This window comes from Centrocercus urophasianus, unplaced genomic scaffold (assembly GCF_019232065.1).
Source record: "Centrocercus urophasianus isolate 14NV4802_14NV808 unplaced genomic scaffold, USGS_Curo_1.0 seq_10, whole genome shotgun sequence".
Taxonomy (NCBI): domain Eukaryota; kingdom Metazoa; phylum Chordata; class Aves; order Galliformes; family Phasianidae; genus Centrocercus; species Centrocercus urophasianus.
The window spans coordinates 58,866,974-58,893,781 of NW_024884142.1; the positions used below are offsets into that span (position 1 = coordinate 58,866,974).

At 43.7% G+C, this 26,808-nt stretch overlaps 2 protein-coding genes across 3 annotated transcripts; one reads left to right on the forward strand and one right to left on the reverse strand.

The window, feature by feature from the left end:
- Window positions 1–1,441: 1,441 nt before the first annotated feature.
- On the forward strand, window positions 1,442–17,585 carry LOC122158882 (solute carrier family 22 member 2-like). Of its 2 annotated transcripts, XM_042815930.1 has the most exons (11): window positions 1,452–2,001; window positions 3,942–4,045; window positions 5,039–5,193; window positions 6,794–6,962; window positions 7,878–7,992; window positions 8,424–8,530; window positions 8,640–8,854; window positions 9,644–9,752; window positions 10,764–10,876; window positions 12,009–12,108; window positions 12,608–12,745. In XM_042815930.1, exons 1-11 carry the CDS (start codon window positions 1,591–1,593, stop codon window positions 12,672–12,674), a joined length of 1,665 nt encoding a protein of 554 aa, XP_042671864.1. In that variant the 5' UTR covers window positions 1,452–1,590; the 3' UTR covers window positions 12,675–12,745. The 2 variants fall into 2 exon arrangements, with proteins under 2 accessions (XP_042671872.1, XP_042671864.1); XM_042815938.1 differs by lacking the exons at window positions 12,009–12,108; window positions 12,608–12,745 and adding an exon at window positions 17,360–17,585 and having other exon boundaries at window positions 1,442–2,001.
- LOC122158895 (solute carrier family 22 member 2-like) lies at window positions 15,062–26,122 on the reverse strand. Its single transcript, XM_042815950.1, has 11 exons — window positions 25,712–26,122; window positions 24,771–24,874; window positions 21,470–21,624; window positions 20,452–20,620; window positions 20,065–20,179; window positions 19,433–19,539; window positions 19,076–19,290; window positions 17,453–17,561; window positions 16,679–16,791; window positions 15,749–15,848; window positions 15,062–15,247 (listed from the first exon to the last, which is right to left on the reverse strand). The coding sequence occupies exons 1-11, from the start codon at window positions 26,120–26,122 to the stop codon at window positions 15,181–15,183; spliced, it is 1,665 nt and encodes a 554-aa protein (XP_042671884.1). The 3' UTR covers window positions 15,062–15,180.
- Between the last annotated feature and the right edge of the window lie 686 nt (window positions 26,123–26,808).

Genomic DNA, 26,808 nt, shown 5'->3' on the forward strand with positions numbered 1-26,808 from the left:
ACTCAAAATGAGAAATGAAGTTTTATCAAAGATCAGAATGTGTTTGTATGTATGTGTGTGTGTATATATAGGTAAGTCTCACTATTCTGGCTTTCTCAGACTGATATTTTTCTTCCTGCACTGTTACCAGAGAAGTCTCTAAAAGAGTTTATCTGAAGTTTCATTTTATCATTGTTAAAACAGAAGTAGTCTTTTTCATAGTTAGCATTAAGTTAATCTGGGGGTATGAAAGGCTTGACAATGTTTTTAATGCAGTCAGTTATCATTGAAGGTGTTGCCTCAATATGTGTTGAAGAATGTTGCTTCTCCCCAAATACTCAAGGTTTGAGTTGTTTGATCTGTAAACTGCTGCATGAAATGGCTTAGTATAACACCAAATAGTTGCTTTATTTTGACTGTGCATAATAAAGCTTATACAGAACGGATACTGCTCAGATAAGCATCCCCAGGTGAAGTATAACAATAAGACTTTCTTAGTAATAAATAGCTGACAGCACTGACTGAGGTGTTTGGTATTGGGACTTTTGCTTGCTATCTAAGCACTGTAGGTAGGCCAACTGTTATGCTCATTGCTAGATGAGTGACTTGTTTCACCAAGCTGTTTTTCCAGCAGAATATGCTGTTCAGACATAAGGAAGGAAGGGCTATGAAAATACTGGGGACCAGAGGAGTACAAACAAGTCTTAGGTGCTAATGGCTGTGTGTTAGGTGACAACAGTGCTGCTCCTTCAGAAGGAGGCCTCTCACCTGCTGCTGCAGTGTTTTTAGGAACAGTCCGACAGCTTTCACCAACAGATTCCAACTTCACCCAATTTCCAGCAGGCTTTGATTTCTGTTTGCTTGGCCTCACTGTCTGCAGACGTACCTCCTGTCAGCATGGTGAGTGTTGCACACTCGTCCCTCTGTCTCCATGCTGGAGCACAGCAGCTGGGGAGGTGACATCTGCCACAGGTTGGAAGTAGCTGTGGGCAATGTTGCACTGGCCTTGGAATACTTTAGGTGGCTGCAGGAGCAAAAGTCTGGTTACCTGGCTCCAGTGGATGTGCCTGAAGACAGGAGGAGCTGTGTGCAAAGTGCTGATCCACAGAGCAGGTTTCATACTAGGCTGCGCATGCTCTTGGGGGCCAGTGGGCGGCTCTTGTGGGCCTAATGCACAATGGGAAGAACTGGAGCTTTTCCTACCCTTCTGCAAGAATAGATTTCTAACCATTGTATTAGGAGGAAGTTATCAACAAAGGTTAATTCAAACAGCTAATGTTTGAAAGTTAGTAATGGCTAACCAGCAAACAAACGGCGTCAACAACAAAAAAGAATACAGAACAGCCACAGCACTGTTTATTTATGTTTTGTGAGAGGTAAGGAACCATATGTGCGCTCAGTAGGGGTTAAATGCAAATTCTGCCTGGGTGAATTAAGGTCTGATTTCAAATGAAACCTTAAAAAAATCTTGCAACATGTCGTTTAATAATTTATGGAGTTAATCTTGACTTTTGGTCAAATGTTTTGTTACTCAAATAGCTTTGCTGCCAACTGAACGTGTCAGTGTTGCAGACCAGAGTGATAAGGATTTGAGGTGGTTTTGATGCCAAAATGCCAACACTGGATGACATTTTAGAGCACATTGGAGAATTTGACAGGTTCCAGAAACAAACCTTCTTTGTCCTGTGTTTGCTTTCTGCTGCCTTCACTCCAGTCTATGTGGGGGTCGTCTTCTTCGGATTCACCCCCGAGCACCGCTGCTTCAGCCCTGGCGTGGCGGAGCTGAGCCAGCGCTGTGGCTGGAGCCTGGCGGAGCAGCTGAACCACACCGTTCCCGAGTGGGGCAGCCATGGGGCCGCCTACAGCAGCCGCTGCAGCAGGTATGAGGTGGACTGGAACGCAACGGCTGTCAGCTGCACCGACCCCCTTGGCAGCCTCGTGGGCAACTGGAGCTCTGTCCCACTTGGCCCCTGCCAAGATGGGTGGGTCTATGACTACCTCGGGACCTCCATAGTGACTGAGGTAAAAGCATGTGTCTGTCTTCTCTTGCGGTGTTGTTTCTGATAAGCTGACGGGTGCTGGAGTTGGTTGACGTAGCCTAAACTGTATTAGAGAGACAGACACTTACCTGTAAGAGAGGATCTCCTCTCTTTGTGGACTTGTCTGAATGCTCTGCAAATCCTCTTTGCTCTGTCCTTGCTTTGAAGTATTGCACTGCTGTGCTCAGAAGGTATCTCCAGCTGAGCAGCAAATAAACTCTGAGGTAGATAAAGTCCCTTTTAACAAAACTCCTGTCCCACACGAAATCCTATTGGCGGAAGTGTGTAAACAACCTGTGTAAGAAATCAAGAGCCTGCAATACTTCAACAGAAGTGGCTGATCTCAGCAGGTGCCTTTCAGAAACTGCATGCTTTCTGTGATCCACGCTCAGATGTGAAAGTCTCGAGTTTGGTTTTTAGTTTTGGATATGATTGAATGACTGGGGGTGGGGAAAAGTGCCTCTCACGATTAAACAGCTTAGTTCAGGAATAAGCAGCAGAAAAGCTAGTGACTTTTTTGCGTTCTCAGAACATCTGAGAGTAAACAAAGATACTGAAGCTATTTAATCTACTTCAGGTTTTAAAGTATTTGGTATGATAAGAGTTATCAGGGATGAGAAATTTGATTTCATATTACATTTTTTGTGGGTAAAAGAACTGACTTGTGTGATCTCTCTTCATGGATCTTTCTAGCATGAATGCAAAGGCAGGTCCATTTTGTGTTCGGGTGATGTCAGCATCTGTAGTCCTGTGGTACAGCATTTGCTCTAAGTCCATTTCTTGCCACAGAGGCTGTGTGACATCAAGATAAGGAGATAAGCCAACAGTTCTTTTCATGATTCTACTGTTGGAAAGGACTTCCGAGATCATTCAATTCAACCACTCTCCTGCCACCAATATTTCCCTGCTGAACCATGTCCTTTAATACAGCGTCTAAATGTTCCTTGAATGCTTCCAGGGTTGGTGACTCCACCATCTCCCTGGGCAGCTCATGCCAGTGCATGACCACTCAATTTGAGAAGTTTTTCATAATTCCCACTTGAATCTCCTCTGGAGCAACGTGAGGCCATTTCCTTTAGTCCTATTGCTAGTTATGCGAGAGAAGAAGCCGATTCCCCACCTCACTGCAATCTCCCTTTATGTACTTGTAGAGAGCAATAAGGTCTCACCATCAGCATTCAAGCTCCAGAATCAATGGGGTCCCGGGCAGCCTGATCTAGTCAGCGGCAGCCCTGCTTATGGCAGGGAGTTGAGACTAGATGATCTTCAAGGTCCCTTTTAACCCAAATAATTCAATGATTCTAAGAAGTACTGCAATAAATGCATCCTTATTGCAAAGACCTGAGTGAGCATGCTCTGGATGGCCCCACTGTCATCTCCTGAGATTGTCCAGTTCCAGATGGCTCTTGAGATAAGCTGGCACCAAAGAACTCAGCCTGTGTGGATTTGCACAGTCCTCTCAGACTAAAGCTGTTTCCCCTTTTCTCTGAAAGGTGGCGCAGGGCTAGGCCCTCGGGTCACTTCCTTCACCACAGAATATCTGATATGCCACATGCTTCTGTCTACATTTTAGCAATGTATCTTGTTTTTGACTGTGACTGTTAAAGCTCCTTATGTACTGCCTGCTAGCCAAGCAAAAGAGAGAAGGTAGCACAAAGTAAAGCATGTCACTTTGCTCAAAAGTAAAAAATACAGGCAGAAGAAAAGCCTCGTTTGCCCTTATAGAGCATCAGGAAGATGTTTATACTGCCCAAGAGCATGATCTCGTTTCTGGTCTTGGATACTTAGCGAGTATCCGGGGTGCCAATAAGATGAATATTGGCCCAGAAACATGTTTACATCTTCACATGAATCAAAGGAGTTGTGGATGTGAGCAAGCTCCTGGTTCCACTGTTTTGGTTGTAACTGTGGTTGTTCCTTTAGTTTAACCTGGTGTGTGAAGACTCCTGGAAACTGGACCTCTTTCAGTCATCTGTGAATGCTGGGTTCTTTATTGGCTCTGTCAACATTGGCTACATAGCAGACAGGTATGTGTGGAGTGACAGCAAAGCCCTCTGGCCTCCCTTATCAGTGTTTAGTGAGTTGCTGCTCCCTTCAAAATAAGGCCATCCACTGGCTGTTCAGTCATGGTCAGAAGAGAGTACTTTGCCTTAAAGTGAACAAACTGTCCCTGGTATTTTGTACAAATGTTACGGAGCAGAAAAGATTTGTGCAAGTCCTGCAGAGTTGATGTGGATGACAAACCCAAACCTCCCTGCTGGGCCACACAGGAATCCTGACGATGTTAACAAAGCCGGGAGGTGCTTGTTTGGAGCCATTGCTTTGTCTGCCATAGTCAGTGTGGCTACAGCCTGGAAGTATCTTTCCTTTTGAAAAACTTTGTAATAGTAGATGCAGAGGTTGCCAGACAGATACAGCTGGTTTGGAAATCAGTGAGTCCTGGCATCTTCAACATCCTGTACAGAGCCATCCTTTTTCAGGCAGCTGAGGCTGAAAAGAAGCAAATGCTGATATTTGAAGGTATTTTTTCCCTCTCCTTTCCCTCCTGCCTGGAGATGGTTGGCAAAGCGGGCTCCAAGCATCTCCAGATGACAACCACAGCCCATCAACAGCAAGAGACATAAGATTTTTTTTTTAAAGGATTAAGTTCCTAATATATAAATCTGCTACTCTGGTATGCGCAGATGTATCAGAATCGTAAATTAATCTGTTCGTATTTTTCACCCTATTTTATTTAGTAGACAACTAAGTAATTGTTCTGAACTTGAAAGCAACACAGTCCAAACATATGCAAATATAGGTCTTTCATTGCTCTCTCATGTGGGAAGTTTTACTTCCTCTGAGAAACTTCTAGGGAATTGAAAAGCAAAAGGAAATAAATGAGTGATGGACTAAAAGTCAGTGTGTACCTCTTCTATAGCAAAGTGGTTTTTCTTTCTTCCTCAAAATGCACATAGTTTGTATTTGTCTACGTTTTCATGACTATTGTTTTGCTTTACATTTAATATCTTCTAATCCAGGTTTGGCCGTAAGTTTTGCCTTTTAACCACAATTCTTGCAAATGTGGTCTGTGGGATCCTGCTGGTGTTTGTGCCCAGCTACCTGTGGATTGTGATCTTTCGCTTCTTGCAAGGGCTGGTCAGCAAGGGCTGCTGGACTGCAGGCTACATCCTTGGTGAGTCTAAACCTTCTTGCAGGAGTAAGATGGGCTGCAAAAGAGATGAAGGGGGGGCGGGGAACCCACAAAGCAAACACTATGAACTAAAGACCTCTTTTAAAAAAAAAAACACCTCCTAAAGTTTTTTGAAATCATACGAAAACCATCAAGAGTTTTTCTCCCTCTGACTACTTGGGATTCTTTTCTTCCAAATGGCAGTGGCCTTCAAAGATCAAGGGTTGGCATAGGAACTCTGTTACCTCAAGGCAGGCTTTTTGTTGTGGGTCAGCCCCCTGCTGCAGACTGTGCCCTCTCCTGTCAGTGCTGGCAGGGGAAAGACAGTGGCCCCACGTTCAGCAGCAACTGCCCTGCTGCAGCCCAGTTGCAGATAGGGTGATGACAGAGGATATGAAAGAAGCAGGCAGAGGGTAGGGAAAACTGTAAGTGTTGTGATACAAAGAGTACTAAAGGGCAAACAGAGGCTTTGCAGCCTAAAAATAACTGAGGAACAGCATGTACTTGCTGAGGAAAAGACAAGCTGTTTGGGTGTCTGTGCACTTGCATGAGTGAAGGCCCATGGCACTGTGAAGTAATGGGAAGAGCCACATTGTGCTGGTGTTTCTCTCAGCATGTTGGCTGGCAGCTGCATGGCAGCAGGGCCAGGACCAGCTCAGGACCACCTTCTGGTGCATGGTGGAGCTGTGCGGAACTTCATTGGCTGCTCGTTGGTAGAGTTCAGACTCCTGTCCAAAAAAAAAAAAGGCACAAAACTCCACCAAGAAATCACTGAAGAAATCACAATGAAATATGTAAGTGCTGCCCAGTTGAGTTATGTCTGGATTAGCATGGCAGGTGGCCCTACTGAAAGGCTCCAAGTGATCCAGTTAACTGTGATGGTGGCAGAAATGTAAATGCTAATGCCCAAAACTCTCAATTACCTCTTGTTATTTCTAGATTTTCCTTGAAATCTCTTTGTGAGAGAGGCCATGTAGAATCAACTGCAAAGCCCATGTAAACTTGTCTGCTGTCAGAGGGCTGATACTGAGTGCTCAATGAAGAGTACAACAGCAGAGCAACTTCCTTAGTCTGTTATTCTGGGCTCATCTACCCTGCAGCTGCTTTTGACTCAGTTTTATGGAGCCTGAAGTGTGATAAAGAGGTGTCTCTATCTATATTCATCCTCTGCCTGAGCAACATTAGTTAATCTGTCATCCCTAAACCAAAGAGCTCCTTGAGCTGCTAAATGATGACGTTCTGTTCTTTCTCTAATAATTTTTCTTGAAATGATGCTACTGGATTCATAAATGAATTTTTTTTTACTTCATCTCTGTGTTGGCAATACTTACCCTATTAGGCCTATATGGTGACAATGTGGTTCAAAACGCAGATAGATGATGAAGCCTTCAGGGTGGGGAAATCTGTATGCCATCCCATGGTATGAGCATTTTTGCATGCTTGGGTTGAGATAGGGGCTGAAAATGTGCGCTTGGAAAAATAAAAAAAAATATGCTTTTACTGGGTTGGAGGTAAAATGTACGTTAGCGTTTGGTTTTGCAGCGAAATCTTTATGCATTTTGCACTGCATGGGGTTGGTGGAGCTGTCATTCTGTCTCTGCAGTGACGGAAGTTGTTGGCCCGCAGTACAGGAGAACGGTGGGGATCCTCTACCAGGCAGCCTTCTCAGTGGGGCTCCTGGTGTTCGATGCCATAGCTTATGCAGTCCCTTACTGGCGGTGGCTGCAGCTCACTGTCACCTTACCCTGCTGCTTCTTATTGCTCTACTACTGGTAAGACTGTTTCTGTTGCCTTTGCCCATCAGCTTAAAAGCAGCATCTTTGCTCCCGAGATTTGATACTGAGAGAGATTTGGCACTGCTTTTTGGATGTGGACGCATGTTATTGTAAAGAGGAGGTACACAGCAATAAGGGGTGGAAAATAGGATCCCTCAGCAGCCAATGTTTCGTTGCATCTTAGCCTGTGCACCACACCCATCTTCTGTTAAAAAAAAAAAAAATCACTTTGAAAATGAAAGAGTGATCTAATAATGTATTAAATATTTCATAAAAGAAAATAAATAGAGCCTACATTGAAAAATGGCAATTGAAAGCTTGTGAAAACATGGATACATTCGACAAGTTGGTTTACACGTTCTTTTAAGCAACAAGGAAAAACAGCTGTTTGTGATCCAACCAAAAGGTGACACAAGTTTATTTGTACTTTGGATCTCTCCTACCTTATGAGTAATATTTTCCAAATTCTAAGTTGTGAATTGTCTAGATGGGCTGAGTTGTTAGGATTAATAGAATGTTTTGTTTCGTTTTCCCTTCCCCTTTCTTGTGAATGGTAAGCCAGCTTTAGCTTACTCACTCTTTTGTCTTGTGAAGGCAAAGGTGAATGATGGCTCCCTGTGAGGAGCCAGTTGGTGGTCAACAGGCTGAGCAAAATGCTGATGCTGCTTTAACTCAAAGCCCAGCCCCAATTTCTCGTTAGTAAACCTGATCTCTGACTAAAGCCATTGCTGCTGCTCTTCCCCTTTTAGCAGCAGATGCTGTATTCTTCCTGAGAGAAAACAAGTATGAAACAAACAACAAACCTATAACTGTCTTTAGTCAACCCAAAATATTCTCTCCTCAGTCTAGCAGGTAGGAACACTGCATGCATGTTGCATTTTAGTATAACAGCATTAACTCATGTGTTGTTAGGTGCCTTCCAGAGTCTCCCAGATGGCTGATATCTCAGGGAAAAACTGACAAAGCTAAGAAAATTGTCAGTGATATAGCTAAAAAAAATCGGAAAAAGATGCCTTCCCATTTTGAGGTGAGCTTGGTATTTGCTTATACACATAAAAACAAGAACCCCGCTAGTAACTTCTATCAGTTCCTTCCAGTGGAAGCTTATTGTACTTTGAATATTGGAAAGTCTAGTCTTGTGGTTAGAGAGGTAATGAGCACTATTGTACTAATGAGGGAGATGAGACAGCATAAGTCTTATAGCTAAGCAAAAAACCCATTATTTTCCTGCAGAAATAAGCTAGAGAATGCTAGACGGGACCAATGTTAAGCCTTGGGGGAGTTTTAGGGAACTTTGCCCAGATATGGCCTTCTGCATGGGGAGATAGGATCAGTACTCCCTCTCCCCCAGGGGCTGTTGTTGTTGTGATTGGTCATAGTGCCTCAGACTGTATCTGCCAGACCAAGGCTTGTAGTAAGTGCTCAGCTCCTACAAACACTGTGCTGGCTTTTCCATAGGATATTAAATTCGAAGATGAAGATAGTGGGAAGCAGAGTCCTTCACTCATTGACCTTGTCAGGACACCGCAGATGAGAAAAAACACATTCATTTTGATGTACAACTGGTAAGAAGATAATGTTGGTGAGTCATTTTGAAGCTCTGGGTATGAATGCTCTAGGAGGATAGAATGTGAGCTTCTGACTAACAAAGCTGGGACGTTCTTCTTTGCCTAGGTTCACAAGCTCCATCCTCTACCAAGGGCTCATCATGCACATGGGACTAATGGGTGGAAACATTTATCTGGATTTTCTCTATTCTGCTCTCGTTGAGTTTCCAGCTGCCTTCATCATTATCGTCACTATTGATCGTATTGGCCGTCGCTACCCATGGGCTACAGCAAACCTCGTGGCTGGGGCTGCCTGCCTTGCCACAGCCCTGATCCCTGAGGGTGAGTCAGCTGGGTGAGGCTTCCAGTCCCTGAACTTCCTCCTAGGATCAGCACCCGATTCTGTCTCCCTTCTTAAAGAGTTACAGCCCTGAAGGGCTGCAAATGCATGTCCACCAGTGGGTGCTGCCCTCCCAACTTTCAGTGGTGCTCCTTGCTCTACAGAATCATAGAATATTCCAAGTTGGAAGGGACCCACAAGGATCACAGAGTCCAAATCCTGGCTCCACACAGAAACACACAAAACTCAAACCATATGTATATCTGAGCACATTGTCCAAAAGCTTCTTGAACTCCAGCAGGTTGGGGCTGTGACCACTGTCCTGGGGAGTCTGTTCCATGCCCTGGTACTCCTGCTGAAGAACCTTTCCCTAACCTCCTACCTGACACTCCCCTGATGCAGCTCTTTCTGGTCCTGTTGCTGTAACGGAGAGCAGAGCTCAGTGTTGCACCTCTGCTCCCTCTACAAGGAGCTGCAGGGGCACCATGAGCCCTCCCTTTAGCCTCCTCTTCTCTGGGTTGAGCAAACCTAGGGATCTCAGCTGCTCCTCAGTGAAATAAACAGATTTTGTAGCACTGCTAATAATAAATCTCAAAGCATCTGGGTCCCTTGTGTTGTGCCACAGCTCATGTGGTGTTGACTGTTTTCATTTCCTGATTCACACAAGAGAGCTCTTTAAAAAACATCACGTGATAGGGGATCAGAGGTCTAGCTAAAATAGCAGTGGTATTAACCAATCCCTGCTAAATCACAGGGATAATTTAAATGTATTGAATGCATTTTACCTGCAGACCTACATTGGCTGAAATTAATTGCTGCTTGCCTTGGGCGAATGGGAATCACGATAGCTTTTGAAATGGTTTGCTTTGTAAACACTGAGTTATATCCAACGTACATCAGGTAAGTGTATCTTTCTGCTGTTGGACCAGCAAACAAATAGTTGAAGCCAGTGTGTATTTTACGTTTTATGCTAAAATAAGTAATCCCCAAATACTTTCAAACATATATCATTATTGCCCAACGTTAAGTAGAGTGGAAGAAAAGTGCTGTAAAACATTGATTAATAAAGAAAACCAACGTGGTTCAAGCAAATGAAAATTCATGCAGATGAAATAAAGGGAAAAGTGGACAGAACCAGGGCAGGCAATGAATCTGAAGTCTCGCATACTGGTTAATTTGTATTTAATTTGAGTCAAAATTACATGCAAATGGATGTGTCCAGCATGGCTGTTGCTATGGAGAATATGTGAACTTGAGCTTTTGACCTGAAGAATGGATTTATTTTTTTTTCCTATTGGACTGTGGGGTACATAGCTTAGAAGTAGCTATGTGCACTGCAGGTAACTAAAGCTTGGGAGTAAAGTTCTCAAAAATTCTTTCCCCTGAGTGACCATTGGCCATTGCATGCAGGGAAGGTGTCTGAACTGACCAGAGAATCTCAATCCTCCTTTCTTCACTGGAGACTCTTAATCTCATTTCTATATCCACAATTAACATAGTAGAAGATAGTTGAACTTTTATTAATGGTACATACCAAACGAAAGCATTATTTGATGCCCCTTGTGCTAAGTCATTTAAGAGGTGAAGCTAATGGTTTTGCATAGTAAGTGCTTGGAGACTCCCCTCAGACACTTTGAGCCTGATTTTCTTCTATGTTTAACCTTGGGGAATTTCTTACACTGTGATAATACAAGTGTACTATACTGCTGCTATTTGCTAAGCTTTTCATGCTTGCAGTACTTAAGTCTAAGTAACTCATGGATGTGCCCACCTTTGGAAAACTAGAGCTTTGCACACTATTTTGGTATTTCGTGGCTTGTGAAGCCACATGCTTTGTGCGAAGTCAGAGTTGTGCCCTGTCCTCTTCCATTTGCAGTGCTTGCTAATATGATCCCTTTGCTGTCAAACCAGGAACCTTGGTGTGATGGTCTGCTCTGCCTTGTGTGATGTTGGTGGAATTGCTGTCCCATTCATCGTCTACAGGCTGGTGGAAATCTGGCATGAGTTGCCACTGATAGTCTTCAGTAAGTGCCACATAACTTCCTCACCAGCTGCTTCTGGGGTGCAGTAATGGGGTCCAGATTTCAAAGAGAGGGAGAAACAGCTGAGACAGTAGCTCCAAATTCAGCAGGTGCGTTTTCACATTTGTATGTGCTGTAACCTTCAGTTTGTAGCATCCTGGGACTTGCCTGGGCATTTGTACCTGCAATGTTGTAATTGTGTCATTGTTCCCTGCGTTTTAAAAGAAGCCGGAGATGAATACAGGCTGGATAGATGGTGAAATGCTGAGCAACGTTCCAACATTCTGATGAGATGAAATGGGTTTTGGTTTTGTTTTGCTGTATTTAAATCTGATAAATTGTTGCTCTTCTATGAGGTGTGCTTCCTCAGTCCTGGAGCCAAAGTCAGAATTTCCCCCTTCCCTCATCTTTTTTTAATGGAGTACAAGCATAGTTGTTATACTTCAGCTTTTCTAACACTGTTAACTGGCTCTTCTCCACCTGTTTGGAAAGAGATTAGTAAATAAATGCAAGATGAGCACTTGCAAAATAGTGACCTGAACTTTTCAGGTCAAGGTCTGTGTTCTCTGAATCTTTGGATCAGAAGAACATTGTTTCAAGAAAAATGTCTTGAATGGCAATATGCAGTTCTTAATTGACAGAACATTTGGGAGAGTGCTTAGTAGATTCAAAATATAGACATAAAACATGTATAAAGTGGGTAAATGAAACTATCAGTGAGCAAGTTAAACACATTGTGCAGGAATTAATATGTTTGGTATGTATTTTCTAAAGCTTGTTATGTAAACAGCATCCATTTTCTGATTTATGCTCAGGCTATCAAAAGGATTTTTCCCTCTTTACAGATGTCAGTCCAGTCATCATTACCCCACCCAGCTCAGTGTGTAACTCACAACTGAACTTGACTCCTTGCTCTTTCCATGTAGCTGCCAGATCCTCCATAGATGGTGTGCTGGTCTTGCATATCAAGCCTTATGTGTTCATTTTCTTCAAAAAAAAAAAAAAAAAAAAAACAACCCAAAAACAAACAAAAAAACCCCAACAAAATAAAATACCACTTGTAAGTCCTTTATGCCAGGCAGCAGAAAGTAATGTATATGATAACAAGCTCTTTGTGCGTTTCTTTGATTTGAAGCTGTTCTTGGTTTGATTGCGGGTGGATTGGTGTTGTTTCTGCCTGAAACTAAAGGAAGAGTTTTGCCTGAGACCGTTGAAGATGTTGAAAACTTTCACAGGTGAGTTAGGCTGGCAGGTTTCACTTGAAATTGTACAAAACGTACAACAGAACTCCTTGGGGAAGCCCATTTGTTACTTTGCTGCCTCCTATGCTTCCAAGAAGTTTCCATAGCTGGCTCCTAGGCTTCATTCTAGGAGAGTTTGGACTCTGCTTTAGTGTTCATCTAGGCATTTGAAAACAAGCACCACAGATACTTTTACTGGTCTGTGAATAACTTGGCTGGTATCTTAAAAAGGCTGCAACCCTACTATAACTGTAATTTGTGCTTTAAGAAATTGGCTGATTTTTGTGGAACAAAGTGCAGCGTTAATAACAGCTACTTTATATGGTAAGTGAAGCATTGGTATCTCCCGAGGAGCCAGAGCAACCCTAGAGGACTTCAGAATTAACTGCTTGTTTTCTCTGGGGAAGAGGCAGAGCAAATGAAGAACCTGAAATCAGGTGCTAGCTGAATGCATTTCTTGCTGGTTGCTGCTCACATTTTGATGTTCTTGCAGGCGAAGCACTCCAAAGGACAAAAAGATCTATCTCCACGTCCAAGCATCAGAAGTAGCCCATGATTGAAGAAGGCATAACTTTCTGGGCAATCTGCTTTAGAGCACTACTGTAAAAAAATAAAATTAGAATGAATACTCTCTTCTGTCTTGCTTCCCTTTGTTCATAGAATAACAGAACAACCCAAGCAAGAAGTAGCCTCTGGGAAATCATCAGGTCCAACCTTTTATTGGAAAAGGGAGCCTAGAAGAAATTATCTAGCATGCTGCACAATTGCATCTTGAAAGTCTCCACTGATAAGAATACTATACTCCATCCTTCCCTTTTTTTTCTGTCTATCCTTTCATTTGAATGTTTGAGATTTTCTGATGTGATTGTCCCTGGTGCTGCATAGCTTGTTCCCTCTCTGTACTCTATAATAGAAATGTTTTAGGGCTGGAAAATTTTCACTCAAACTGTGTCGATCTCAACATGGGGCAGATTTTTAACTTGGGGATTGTGGAGTCCATTCCAAATGAACTTTATAAACCTCAGATTTATAAACAATCTGACTTAACTGTCTCGCATGGGTAGCGTAACGTAACAGAGATGTGCCTCTGTCGTAGAACTGAGATGAGAACAAACCTTATCTAATTTTATTACATAGGGCAGAGTTTCTGAGCTGAGGCTTGTCAAGTAGCCCTCTGCCTCAGGGAGCATTAGGAGCAAAGTTGGATCTGTTAGGGACAGTTCAGCACCTTTCATGATTTGCAGCTGTTTCAGAATTGGGTTTGCCTTTCTTTGTGCCTTGTTCCCCTTTCTGCTCTCTGTGGTAGCACTGCAGTAATTGCTCATCTCTCCTGATCATGTTCTGCTTTTCCTTTTCTACCCCACTGAGCAACCTTTACATCTTGCAGTTTCAGGGGAGAACAGACATGAGGTATTGTAATTTTCCGTCACTGTTTTTTGCCTTGCTGGCCCCTAACAATGTTGGAGAGCGCTGGTTTCTGGTAAGGATACTGATGCTGCTTAATGGTCATCTGTGGAGACAGGGCACTCAGCTGAGTAAAAATACTGCTAGACTCACCGGCAGTGTCCAATTGCTCCAGGACGACTGCTTGGTTGTCAGTGTGGTGTCTTTACCTTTGCTTTCACCAGGTTTGAGCAGCAGTTAATGTTCAGTCTTGCTGTGTGGGTCTTGATGGTAGGGAAGTATTTTGTCTTGCTGAGCATGGCCTTCAGATGACACTGGCCCAGGCAGTTGCAAAATTAACATTTATTGCAGGGTCAGCAGTGAACAATTTAGCCTTGAGTTTGGTTGAGGGGCTGTGAAGATGCAATTGGGTGTGTCTATGGAGCTGCTCTCCTGCTGTGATTGCCAAGGTCTCAGCTTGATACCAAAAGAAGTCTGTCAGAACAGTTGTTTTTATTGTAGTATACTGATTTGAAACCTGTCAAAAACCTTGTACAAAAAATAGGGTGAGGGGATCCAAGAAGTGGGGCTAGTCAGGAGGCAAATCAAAATAAAAGCTGCTGAATGTGATGTGAACCACTTTATGAAATTCCGAAGGGCTAGAGAAGAGGACATTCAACCTATGGTTGTTATATTTCAGCATGTTATAAATAGAAGTCTACGTAGAAAGCTAGATCCTTTGCGCCTCTTCTTTTCCTTAATTCATATCACTCATAGATATTTTGGAGCCTGGCCATGCAAAAAGCCCAATCTACAGCATTAGGAAAGCAAGACATATTAGAACAACAGGACTTTATTGTACAGAGTGCTGTGGTGTATTATTGCTTGTGCTGCTCCCAGTGGATGTATGCGATGAGACTTTGTCTCCTTGTTCCATCACTGATCCCACAAGATAGGGCAGTAGCACTCAGAACATCATGGCCTAAGGCTCATCTGCCTGCAGCTCTTTCTTCCCTTCCTTTTAATTTTCCAGCTTGTCTCATAGCTAATCGAATTCTGGGGTGCCAAAGCTTAAAAACTGGTCTGGAACTAGACTTCCCCCTCACCAGGTTTATTCCACCTTTTCTGGAGAACTAAGTGGGAAGTTCTAGTGGATACTCATGGACTCCCTAAGCGTGCTCTGCAGAGGTGTTTGCTATAAAGTGGTAGGAGCTGAGCCTGCTCAGCATCGGGCACTGAGATTTTCAGGGGTATATATGGGCAGTGACATAAATCAGCCACTATCTACATGCTTTCTTTCATGTAAAATTAGTGCAGTGTGGAGGTGGGTTGGAACTACAGATACATTCTTGCTTGCTATAGAAATGAGCTGCAAGTGTGAAAAAAGCATTACTTCATGAGTGTCCTGCCTGGGCTGTAAAAGTCACTGTTGTCAAATGTCCGGGGAAATGTGAAAGTACTGAGAAGATGAATAGAGAAATTCAGTGGAAGATGGTCTGTGAGAGCCTGAATAGGAAATCCATGGAGTCAACTGCCATGGCTGTGGCTCGTGGTAGTGGGAGAGCAAGCTGGAAAAGGGTGGGCTATGTGTCCATGGTCCTTTCCTCAGTGCTGGGTGGGGGCTGTTGTGCTGGCCCCTCCATTGCTGCCCAGTGAAAGCAGGTTTGGAATAAAAGTGGAGCCTTACTTGGGTACGGCTTCTGAAGTCAGAATTTGAAGATAAATTGTGTTTTCCTTGCTTCTTTCTTGTCTGCAGAAGGAATAAGGGAAAGACAGATGATGCTCTGGTGTGGCAAAGAACATTATCCACTAAATAACCCATCTGCTTAAATTCACTGGAGACTAAATTTAACAACTCTCCCATCGCTGGCAGTTTTTCAAATGAGATCAAATTATTTGAGAGAACAGCAAGAAAAGAAGTAATTTGAAGAATTTCTGTAGGCTGACTGCAGCTGCATGGATGTCTGAAAATCATGTTAGCGGTTGCATTAGTAACTTTGTCATTTCCTACTGTTAAAGCTGTTATTCTAGGTGGTTTCTACAGTAACTTCTGGGTGTGTATTTGCCTGTATGCACTTCCTTCAAGAGACTTCTTCCTCTCCTGTCCTGCGCTGTGTTGCACTCAGAACCTGGCCTGGCCAGAAAGTGTCAGGTTCCCAACTGGACTTGGTGATGAATGGCAACAAGAGGGCTTTGATGCCATGAAGGAAAACTGCTCTGATCTGTGGGGCTTGTGCTTGAAGCACCATACCTGTGCATGTTTTCAGCATCTTCAATGGTCTCAGGCAGAGTTTTTCCCTTCGTCTCAGGTAGGAGCAACACCAAGCCACCACCAACAAAAGCAATCCCAGCTGCAGAGAGAAAACAAGAATAGGGCCCACAAAGGCAATGCAGGGATCAGGCCTCAGCTTATTCCAAATTTCTCGTTAATTCTAACTGAGACACAGCTTATGATTGAACAGTGATTGCAAACATCTCTGAGAGGCATAGGAGGCCTGGAACACTGGCCTGGTCCATAGGTCCTCAAGCAATCTGGCTCCCTTGCTTTGTGCATGCAGTGCAAAGGAAACAGATTTTTGCTCTACTTGTTCTGCTGGGATGTGATGGGGGTGATGCTAGCTAGCTGCCATTCCTACTTTGGGCTATAATTAAGATGTGAAAGAAAGGGTACTATCAGCCTATCCTGCCTATTTTGCCTTCTGTTTAGTTTTGGACCCTGTTATGACCACATGCAGGATAGAAGGTGCAGCTGGGCATACCAGAATGAATATGTGCAGGAGCATTGATCCTAAATGACAGTAGGATCACTGAAGGGCTAGGCCCCTGAAGTGTATGCAAGAGATGCAGGAGAAGAAAGGCCAGCCTGTGCTGACCTCTAGTCCCTTGACTACATTGAAAATGTGTAGCACTAAACCCAAAGACCTTTTTACCATGGGAAGGTTCAGTAAGAGCAAGTCAAAGCTTGAGAGAGCTGCTCCCAAAACACGAGATTCCCTTTGTTGAAAGGACTAAGGGAGTGTATTCAGCTCAATTCCCAACAGCCAGATGGGAGAAACTTAACCTAGATCTGATATGCATATGTTCATTTCTCTTAGCATTTTTTTTTTTAACAGTGGGGAAATAGGTCACCAAAATCACTCATCTAGGCTGAGGCCATCTAACCACCTCCTAGCTCTCTTACCAAAGAGAACCAAGGGCAGCTCGTGCCAGAGCTCCGCTAGTCTGTACACGATGAAGGGAGTCATGATTCCACCGATGTCACACATGGATGAGCAGATCAGCACCCCTAGGTTCCTGGAAGAGACAGACACTGGCCCACGTCAGGAGCTCTGCATAGGAGTGCCCCATACAGCAGGGAGGGCTGTGAAACCCCCTGCTGCCACCCATGGCTGGAGTAGGGTAGAAGAGAGGGGCCAGCACCCTGCAGTGGGTATTGCAGCTGATGGGCAGAGGAACAAGCTGTGGAGACAGCAAGGCAGGAACTGAGAAAAGTCTTATCAGTGTGAACATAGAAAAGCACAGGTTGTGAGTTCTGTGAGGAATACTGCAATGTGAAAGAGGTGATGAGGGAGAATATGATGGCAGTCCTATCATGGGTTAGAGGTGTTAATGATCATTTGACTCCAAGCTCACCAAACTGCCCTCAAAGAGGGATATGTGAAGGCTATCTGAAAAAGTTCCTTACATATCCCATTAGGGACTCCTGCCTTAGTGCCGGGCTTAGAAAAGCAGCACTGTATTTTCTCCTCACAGGGAATCTTCTCTGCTGCTCCTCACAGTGATAAGCACAGCTTACTGGTGGGCTTTCAATTTTAAATGACATTTCTGCTATTTGACAGGTCCTCTTTTTCTTCCATGACAGACATTTCTGCGGTTTAAATGGTGACTCTTTACGACAGCCTCAAGTGCATAACCATACTCACTGCTTAAATCTAACAGAAGGAGGTATGCTTACCTGAGAGAAGTTGGATACAGCTCAGGATTTACCAAACAAACCATTTCATAGCACATGGTAATTCCCATCCTGCCCAGGCACGCTGCGGTCATTTTAAGCCAGTAGAGAGCTGTGAAGACATTGTGTATATTGAGGTTGAAATACAAAACCATTTTTTTTCTGCTGTTAACACAGAACAGCATTAATGATTTAATTTAAGAAAAGAAGAACTTCACTGTAATGAACTGTCATGAGCTCTGAGCATGATTGTGTTGTCTTTCATTCTTCAAATAATTTATGATGTGATTGTCTTGATTCAAGTAAATAACAGAGGTTTGAGGCTGTCACAGAGAGAAAATGATGATGCTAAGTAAATTGGGTATTTTGGTGTATTAACCGAAAGCTTATGCAAAAATGCTATTTCCTCCATGCAATAAAACTAAGCAGTTCACAGCTGCTTTTCTGGTTGCCAAAATTTGCTAATTTGCAAGGTACTCTGCACTTTTGCACAGAGATGTCTGATGGCTTTCTGGCAGGGACAAGCTGGTGCTGTCACCCCTCTCTCTTGGTATATGCTCTGTGATCGCTTTCAGACCTGAAGGTAGAGACATCTGCTGCAAATGAATGAATATTCCAGCCCAGCAGTGGGTGCCAGTCCAGGATACTGCTGCATGCCCCATGGGTTCTTAGATCCCAATCTGACTTCGGATGGTGGTTTCAGCTGTTTCAGCTACTAGCGCATGTGCAGCATGGACTCTCTCCCTTATTTACCCCAATGAGGAATGCAGACTGACAGCTGCTGATAACTACTGCTGCAGAGCTCCTCTAGAGCTGAGCAGACTGCTGCTGCTGCACATGGCTGGCAATTGCAGCTGTGGGCAGCAGCTGGAAGCCTCCTGCACCAGTGCTGCTTTGGAAAAGCACATCAGTCCCCTCTGTATCCCTGCAATCCCCAGCTGTGTGTGAAATATCTATTGTCTGAATGCTTTGTTTTTTTTTGCCTATTATTATTTTTCCATTACATTTTCTGTTTTCTGTCCTTGTTCTGCTGTGAACTGATAGCTGTTTGGCACTATTATTTCTGTGGTTTCAGTCTAACTATGCTCCATAAAAAGAAAGGAAAGATGTTCCAGTCAGTGGCTCTCGTGGGACGTTTCCTTGAGACTCCGGCCTTGTAGAGAATGTTCAGCTGAATAAAAGCCAAGTGCCTTTCACTGTGGTTGCTCAACATCCTACACTGCAGGAAGCAATGTATCCAGATGGTGTTTAAGTGTGTGTGTCACCACATTTTAACTTTTTAGAAACAGAAAAGATGGACTTTGGAGGATGAACACCCAGAACGGAGCATCCAAATTCTAAGCCACACCAAAATTAAAGAATAACAGGGCATTTCTTGTGGTCTAGCACAGGCAGACTTGCCATCTTATTTGGTGCTATTTTGAAAATGTAATTGACCTTCCTCAAACCTCTCATTATCTGGTGTAAATGGTGATACCGGGCATACATAGGCTTCTATGGCATTTGTGTTCATTGGATCACAATACTGACGTGGGCTAGGTTTGCAAAGATTACTTTCAATTTTCCAGAACAATAACATGGAGATGTGGAGAGATTTCATTGACTGAGGAGATTTGAATGACTCACTGTCTGGGACGAATGCTGTAACAAGGCAGGCACCACCCGTCATCACATTTGCCACAGCCCATGGGTAGCGGCGGCCAATGCGATCCACTGTTAACAAGAGGATGAAGGCAGCTGGGAACTCAACAAGAGCAGAATAGAGGAAATCCAGGTAAATGTTCCCACTAGCTAGTCCCATGTGCATGATGAGCCCTTGGTAGAGGACGGAGCTTGTGAACCTATGCAAAGAACAGGCAGATGAAATCAAACTCTTTGAGAGAGAGCTTACGTAAAGGACTCAGATTCATAGCTGGTCCAACCACGACATTTTAAGGAATTGAATACAATTCCTCCACGTAGGTTGCAAAAGTATTCCCTTACCAACTGTACATCAAAATGAATGTGTGCTTTCTTATCTGAGGTGTTCTGACCAGGTCCAGATATGAAGGTTTCAGCTTTTCTCCATCTTCATCTTCAGATTTGAGGTTCTGGAAGCACAAGTGAGAGAAGGATAAAAAATTAGAGTTAGCAGGCAAGAGTAACCAAGGAATATTTTTCCCTGAATTTATGGGAAGATATTAGTTTTGATTTATCAGTTATGAAAGCAAAATAACTTCTCCAAGGTTTTTGGGGAAAGAAAATATGAAAATGTGTGTAGACAGTTCCCATGTCTGTGCAGCCATATTTATGAGGCTGTTGCATGACGTGAAGTGGTAGATTAAAAAATGAATGAGGATGTCTTGGATTGCTCAGTCATGAAATTGGGTGAGTTTACCGCATGTTGATTGGTACTAATTAAAGGAAGAATGTTTCTTGTCTGTTGGCTATTTTTGCAAGCCTCTTTTCTCAAACATGGTTTTTAGAGTCCTAGGCAGGCAAAGAAAAGCCACTTGTTGTATGTTAGGGAACTGCAGGTCACCAAGCTGCTCCCAAATCTAAACCCACAGTAATCCTAACATTGTAGCTTTGCTTGCCTGAGCTTTGCATACACTCAGTAAATGCAGTACAGTCACCTGGAAGGAGGAAGGTAGCTGCTTCTTGTTTCTCTTGGCAATGCGCTTAATAACTTCCATAGCTTTGTCATTTTGCTTCTGAGTTATTAGCCACCTGGGGGACTCGGGCAGACACCTGCGGTGCATACAAGCATGACACTTAAGGGACAGGAAAAGGCAACTGCGCATGTTACAGTTTGTTCCTTGCTCCTAGATGGCTTGGAATAAACTATGAACTCCTGGGCAGGGGGAACCAAATGAAAGAAAAACAGAAGATCTGATCTGATGTTGTTTCGGAAGTCCAGTTCTGACCTCTTCAAAGAAACTTGGACTCCCAGGTGTAGTCCACTGGATTATCTTTTTGATTTAGGGATGCTGGGAGTGGCGACACTGGAAACAGGAACTTACCAGTGGTAGAGTAGGAAGAAGAAATTGGGCAGGGTGACAGCAAGCTGAAGCCATCTCCAGCGTGGGAGCACATAAGCCACGGCAGTGAGGATGAGGAGTCCCACAGTGAAGGCAAGTTGGTAGATGATGCCCACTGTCCTCCGGAAGCTTAAGCCAACAAATTCTGCAGCTACAAAGATAATGTTGTGTGAGGCACAGGGACCTTATGGCATCATGTGATGACACGGGTTTAGTTGGGGAAGCAGAATTGGCCTGGTGTACAGCTGCAGCCTCGGCACAGGAGACAACTGGTGCCACTTTTCTGACTGTCTACAAGATGTGGTTTGCTGTGCTTAGAAGCAACTGATAGTGTGGCTGCAGCTGTGGCTGACTGTGTAGCATGACTCAGCTTTGCAGAAGTCTCCATCAGTCAGCTAGGGGCTTGGCCCCTCTAACAGGACTGTCAGGCCTCACCCAAAACAAGGGCAAATACAGCTCTCTATCTCTCATTCCACCTAACCAAGACTAGCTTGCAACACCAGCAGCCTGCTGGCATCTGCTGGCTCCTGACACAGCAAAGCCATTTTGGCACAAGGTTTGTGAAACACAAATGTTATCTCCTGCAGTGCTGCTTGCTGCTGCCTTTCCTGGAAAAGCATTGAATGTCTTTGCAGCATTTTCAGTTCTTGCCCCCAGACTTTGCCCTCTCATTTGACGTGTCACTTCGGATACAAATGCTCCTTAGTGTCTAGAGCTGCCTCCTAATTATTCTATGTATGTGTACAAGTTGGTGCAAGATTTCCAGGAATAAAATGTTGATTGATAACAAAGTCTGTAGGCCTGTAAACCCTCAGACAGGCAGCTCACAAAAGAAAACACAGCTTGACTCACAGACGGTTTAAAGCAACAAAGTGCAGTTGTGTAGTAAATAGCACGGCTGTCCCTGTCTCCACAGATCCCCACAGGGCACCAGCAGTGGCCAGCCCTGCTGCTAACTCGGGTTTCCTGCCCGGTGAGAGGAACTGCAAGGTGCCGTAACTCAGGACGTAGCCTGTCAGCCAGCCCCCCTTGCTGACCAGCCCCTGGATCAACCGAAAGATCACTGTCCACGTGTAGCTGGGTGCGAAGGCCACGAGAACCCCTGAGACAGAATTGATGAGGACTGTGATCAAGAGGCAGAGCTTGCGACCAAACCTGCAGAGGGAAAGAAGAAGAAAAGAGAGGAAAAAAGGCTCAGCTTGCAGCTGCACAAAATTCCAGCTGAATGGCAAAGATTCCTCATGAGTAACCCATTGAAACAAACCCATTCAGGGCCACCAACTTCCATAGAGGTTACATGCGGCAGGGGAGTTGGAGCTTGATGATTCTTAAGGTCCCTTCCAACCCAAGCCATTCTATGATTCTATGAAACAAAGGTTGCTTTCCTCTTTCAGATTTTGTTCCAAGTGTTTTCTCAGGTACAAGGAATGTAAAGCTTTATTAGTATCCTGAGTCCTGACCTGAATACTAAGTTTTTGATCATCTACCCTGTGGTGTGTTTAAGGAGCTGACCTCTCCACTTCCCTGGTCTTTTCCTCTCATCTACTTTCCCACCCTGTGGGGCACAGACCTGTGGAGAAGAGCTGAGGTGGAAGTTGTACAAGTTGTTGCTGTGTTTGCTTAGCATTGCCACTACCACAGCAGCCTGAAGAGTCAGTCAGGCTGATGGTGTGTACAGTGGCCAAATCCAGAAGCAAGAGTTAATAGAAGGAAGAGGGACTATACCTCTTCTGACATATGTTTGGAAATGGAGGGACCACAGAAAGGACCTGAAAAGCGGGAGGAATGTAGGAGCCATGTTGTTTTGTTCTATTCCTGAGCTCTGGTGCTTTTCCCATTTGCATTAGCTGGTGACAGATACCAAGAGGTACCATGGTGCTTGGGCAGAAAGAAAGCTTGGCTTTGGCCAAGCTCCCCTGCCACTATGCTCACCTGCTGCACACACAGGGTGAGGTGGCAGACCAAAGGGTATGAAGAGACTGGATGTTCCCTGTCGCCCTTTTCTCTACTCGTTCTGAGTAGGAGTCTGGATCTGCTATTCCCTTCACAGCATTTTTCATTCAATAGAAGCTCAGGGAACTCCCTCATCCTGTGTCATCAGGTCACCACTTCTGGTTAATGACTTAGTAAATGAGTTCAATAAATGCTCTACTGAGGCCCTTCATCCTATCTTTCAAAGCTGCAATATTTTTTTTAATGTAGATCGTATTTGGTTACTGTTTTCTTTACCTGTTTTCTCATTTAATCTTTCTGTCTGCTAAGCTCTTCTAGAAGGGGGTCTTGGGTATTCCTGTTATTTGTCATTCACTGTGACTCACCGGTACATAGTCAGAAATAGAATGTTTCCAAAAGAAACAAGCGTACTTGAGCACTAGAAAGGCATTTGTTCTCTAGCTGACAGAGACATATATTCAGTTAGAAGTTCGATTTATAAAAGCCATTAAATTAGTTAGTGTGCACTGGCAAAAACAGCATTATAATAAATGCCAGCCAAAATAAATGTCTTCTGTTCTCCACAATAAGCAGCTGATCAGATCTCTCATACTTTCTTTCTTTCTTTCATGAGTCTGACATACTGATATTTTTTGACTGTTTCAAAGACCAGCCCATGAGGAGCTTGTCAGACCACAAGAGATGGATGTCCTCTCCTGAGATGGCCTTTTCTTAGAGGCCTGGCAATAAATGACAAAGGTGCAAACACTGAATCTTAGCACTGACCTTGTCTGCTGTCTAAGGAAACAGGAGTGCCCTTTCCAAGACACCAGTGCTTGGAAATGTGCCCAGAGCCCAGTCAAGTGAATGAGTCGGTCTAATCCCTCTGAGAGAGGCGCATTTGGGAAGAGCTGATGAAATCTCCCCTGAAGCACCTAAAACGTTCTCAAGAGTACAGCAGATTTCAGGCACCTAATGTGTGGAAAAAACAGCGCACTCTGTATGCACTCCTGATAGAGGATAGATGTTTCAAATTCAGGAAACACAGAATTCATAGACCTTTTTTTCTCTGTCTACTAAATTTTAGGCTTCTGGAGTTGTTTTTTGTCCTAAGCACCTGGATACGAGATCTTGCTTTGCTCCTCAAGGCTTGCACCGTTTAAGACCATAGAAAATGGGGAGAGGGTGTCAGTAAATACAGCAGCAGAAAAATACTCAGTGTTATGACATGTACTTGCATTATCTTAACAGCAATGATACCTGACTCTCAGGTCTTATAATTTGCCTGATTATTTAGTGTTTTTAAACAGAAAGAGCATATCAGATATAATTTGCTCTGGGACTGTGATCCTTGGTTCTGCCGGTTCACCTAACCATATGTTGTCAAGAAATTCTTTTGCTAGTCATTTTTGCTTAGTTCATCTCTGTGTTTGAAGGGTAATTTGAACAGTTGCTCCCCTGATAGCTGTGGGATCTGCTCATTGCTTTTTCATGTCCTATCATACCTAGGCTGCTACATATCTCCTCCTTTACTTCCATAAGCTGTACATCATTACTGAAATGTAAAAAGGATGGAATGCTTTCAAGTACACTGGAAAACTGGCTGATTCTATGGAAGGAAGCCTTTGTAGGACCGTTCATCTCCTATTAACTTCACCTCTTCCAAATTCCAATTTCAGCCTCTCTTATCATTATACTAGGGAAAAAAGAAAAAAAAAAAAGAAAACAAGAAGCATGGGAAAATCAGCTACAAAGCATGTTTGTTTTGAGTGTAACCTAAAAAAAATGTGAGCAGATATGTGGCACACTGACTTTTATGATAGTAAAGAGGAGGTGAAAGATAATGAGATCCTAATAATAATGAAATCCCAGCTTTGTACAGAGCCAGCTGAGAGAGAGAGGGACAAGAGAAGATTTAGGATTTAATTTTTTCTTCATCTGGGAAAAACATTCCTATTTTAAAGCTGATTTACAGCCATCTGGATAGTGTTAAAACTAACATGAAACAAATTTATTATGAGATGGGCAAATAGCTGTTGGTGAGTGAGATAAAATTTCATTTAAAACTCTGAGCTCATATTACAGATTGCCACTGTTGAAGAAAAAAAACCTCTTCGCTTGTGAATATGCAAATTCCACACAAAACCATTGAAAGAGTGAACACTGTGACATTTGCACGGATTCCTGGATCACAGCAGCCAGGGCTTAGGAACCACGATCCATTCACTTTTAAGAGATACATGGGCCTTCTGAAACAAGTTTTTGGCACATTTATTTCCCCTTTGAGTCATGAATGTTGTTCAGTGACATGGAGGAAGCAGAGGGCTGAAAGAAACAGTTCATCTCATACCTTTGTACATGTTACATACCTATCTGCTATGTAGCCGATTATCACGGAGCCAATAAAGAACCCAATGTTCACAGATGACTGAAAGAGGTCCAGCTTCCAGGAGTCCTCACACACCAGGTTAAACTGCACGGACAGTCACAGAAGAATGGGAACATTCAACTCAAACCATGTTTTTTCAAGGAGGGGTAATGGAAGGAAGCAACTTGGAATAGAAAAGAGTGAAATGAAAAAAAACAACTAAGAAACAGGCTCTGAAAAATAAAATACGTAATCTCTTAAAGCCAACATCTGCAATACATCTCATCCAGATTTTCCAGACTTTACAGAAAAGTTATGCCCTGGAAAATAATTACACAATGACAGAAGAACAGAATGACAAAGAACAGAATGACAGAGGCAGAGAATCTTTGAATGGAAAAATAAAAAAGCTCAGAGAAATGTCACCTTCTCCTCTCCCATATTTGCTTGAAATTTAGAAGATGCTTGGAGCATGGTTTCCTTCTCAGATGCCAAGGACTACTCCTAGCCATGTATTATCTCACTGTGTGAAACCAGCGCAGTGTGTAGGAGGTGGTGGGGTTACCGCTAGGCCAGCGGGGCAATTTGTGTGCAGGGGCTGTGAGCAAGGATCTCCATCCATGGAGCTTTCTATGGCTGTGCTTTGCCTTCAGACGGCATTGTGGGGTAGTGAGTTTTCCCAGCCTTGGCTCAGCAATATGGTTTGCAGGAGCTGGGAGAAGCCAGGAACGTGGCCAAATGTAGCTTTTGTGAAAGTTGGAGAGGAGTCTTTGGTAAATCAATGAATGCACTGCCTTTTTCTTTTTAAAAACTATTATGAAAATATCAATTCAAATGTTACTAGAATTCAGCCTGAAAATTTTGTTTTAACCCCACTTTCTACCCCAGGTAAGTTTAAGGACTGCAGGTGAGGCAGATATTGTTGGACAAACTGTTCCTTACCTCAGTCACTATGGAGGTGCCAGGGTAGTCGTAGACCCACCCATCTTGGCAGGGGCCAAGTGGGACAGAGCTCCGGTTGCCCACAAGGCTTCCAAGGGGGTCGGTGCAGCTGACAGCCGTTGCGTTCCAGTCCACCTCATACCTGCTGCAGCGGCTGCTGTAGGCGGCCCCATGGCTGCCCCACTCGGGAACGGTGTGGTTCAGCTGCTCCGCCAGGCTCCAGCCACAGCGCTGGCTCAGCTCCGCCACGCCAGGGCTGAAGCAGCGGTGCTCGGGGGTGAACCCGAAGAAGACGACCCCCACATAGACTGGAGTGAAGGCAGCAGAAAGCAAACACAGGGCGAAGAAGGTTTGTTTCTGGAACCTGTCAAATTCTCCGATGTGCTCTAAAATGTCATCCAGTGTTGGCATCGTTTTTTCTTGCTTCTCATTAAAAATTAAAATATCTAACTCTGTTTGCTTTTCACAGCTTTTACCTTCACCGTGATCTTATATCACAGCTGAGGTGTTTATTTAAAACCTGTAGACAAATAATTAAAGAATGTGGTCAATTGTCAAGCCATGCATTGCAACCTTTGTTTCTCAAGAGCCTTTTCTAAACAAACTTTTGGTACTGGAATATTAACCAATTCTCTTGGACCCCCTTACCTTCCAATGCTGTAACCCATGGGATACCTGCAAGTAGGTCCTTGAAGATGTCAAAGTTGGCTCTCCTGAAGTCTAGGATTGCAATTCCACTTATTGCCTTGTTTCTTCCATGTAAGATCCTGAACTCCACTATCTCGTGGTTGCTGCATTCAAAGCTGCCCACAACCTTCATATTCCCAGACAGTCCTTTCTTGTCATTGACAGTCTGTCAGCATAAAGTACGGGGTAGACAATAATTCCTTTTCCCAGTGCTTTAAAGTTAACTGAGGGCATAACTATTATGAAAGTACTGTTATTCTCTCCCCTGTATGTGTGTGACTGGAGGGCCTTATTATCAGGATTATCCTGAATATAGATAACAGCTTGTTTGCTACTTAGGGGTCATGGAAAAGGACAACTCCAAGAAGGCACAACAGAGCAGACTTCTATTAGGATCTCAAGAGCTGAAG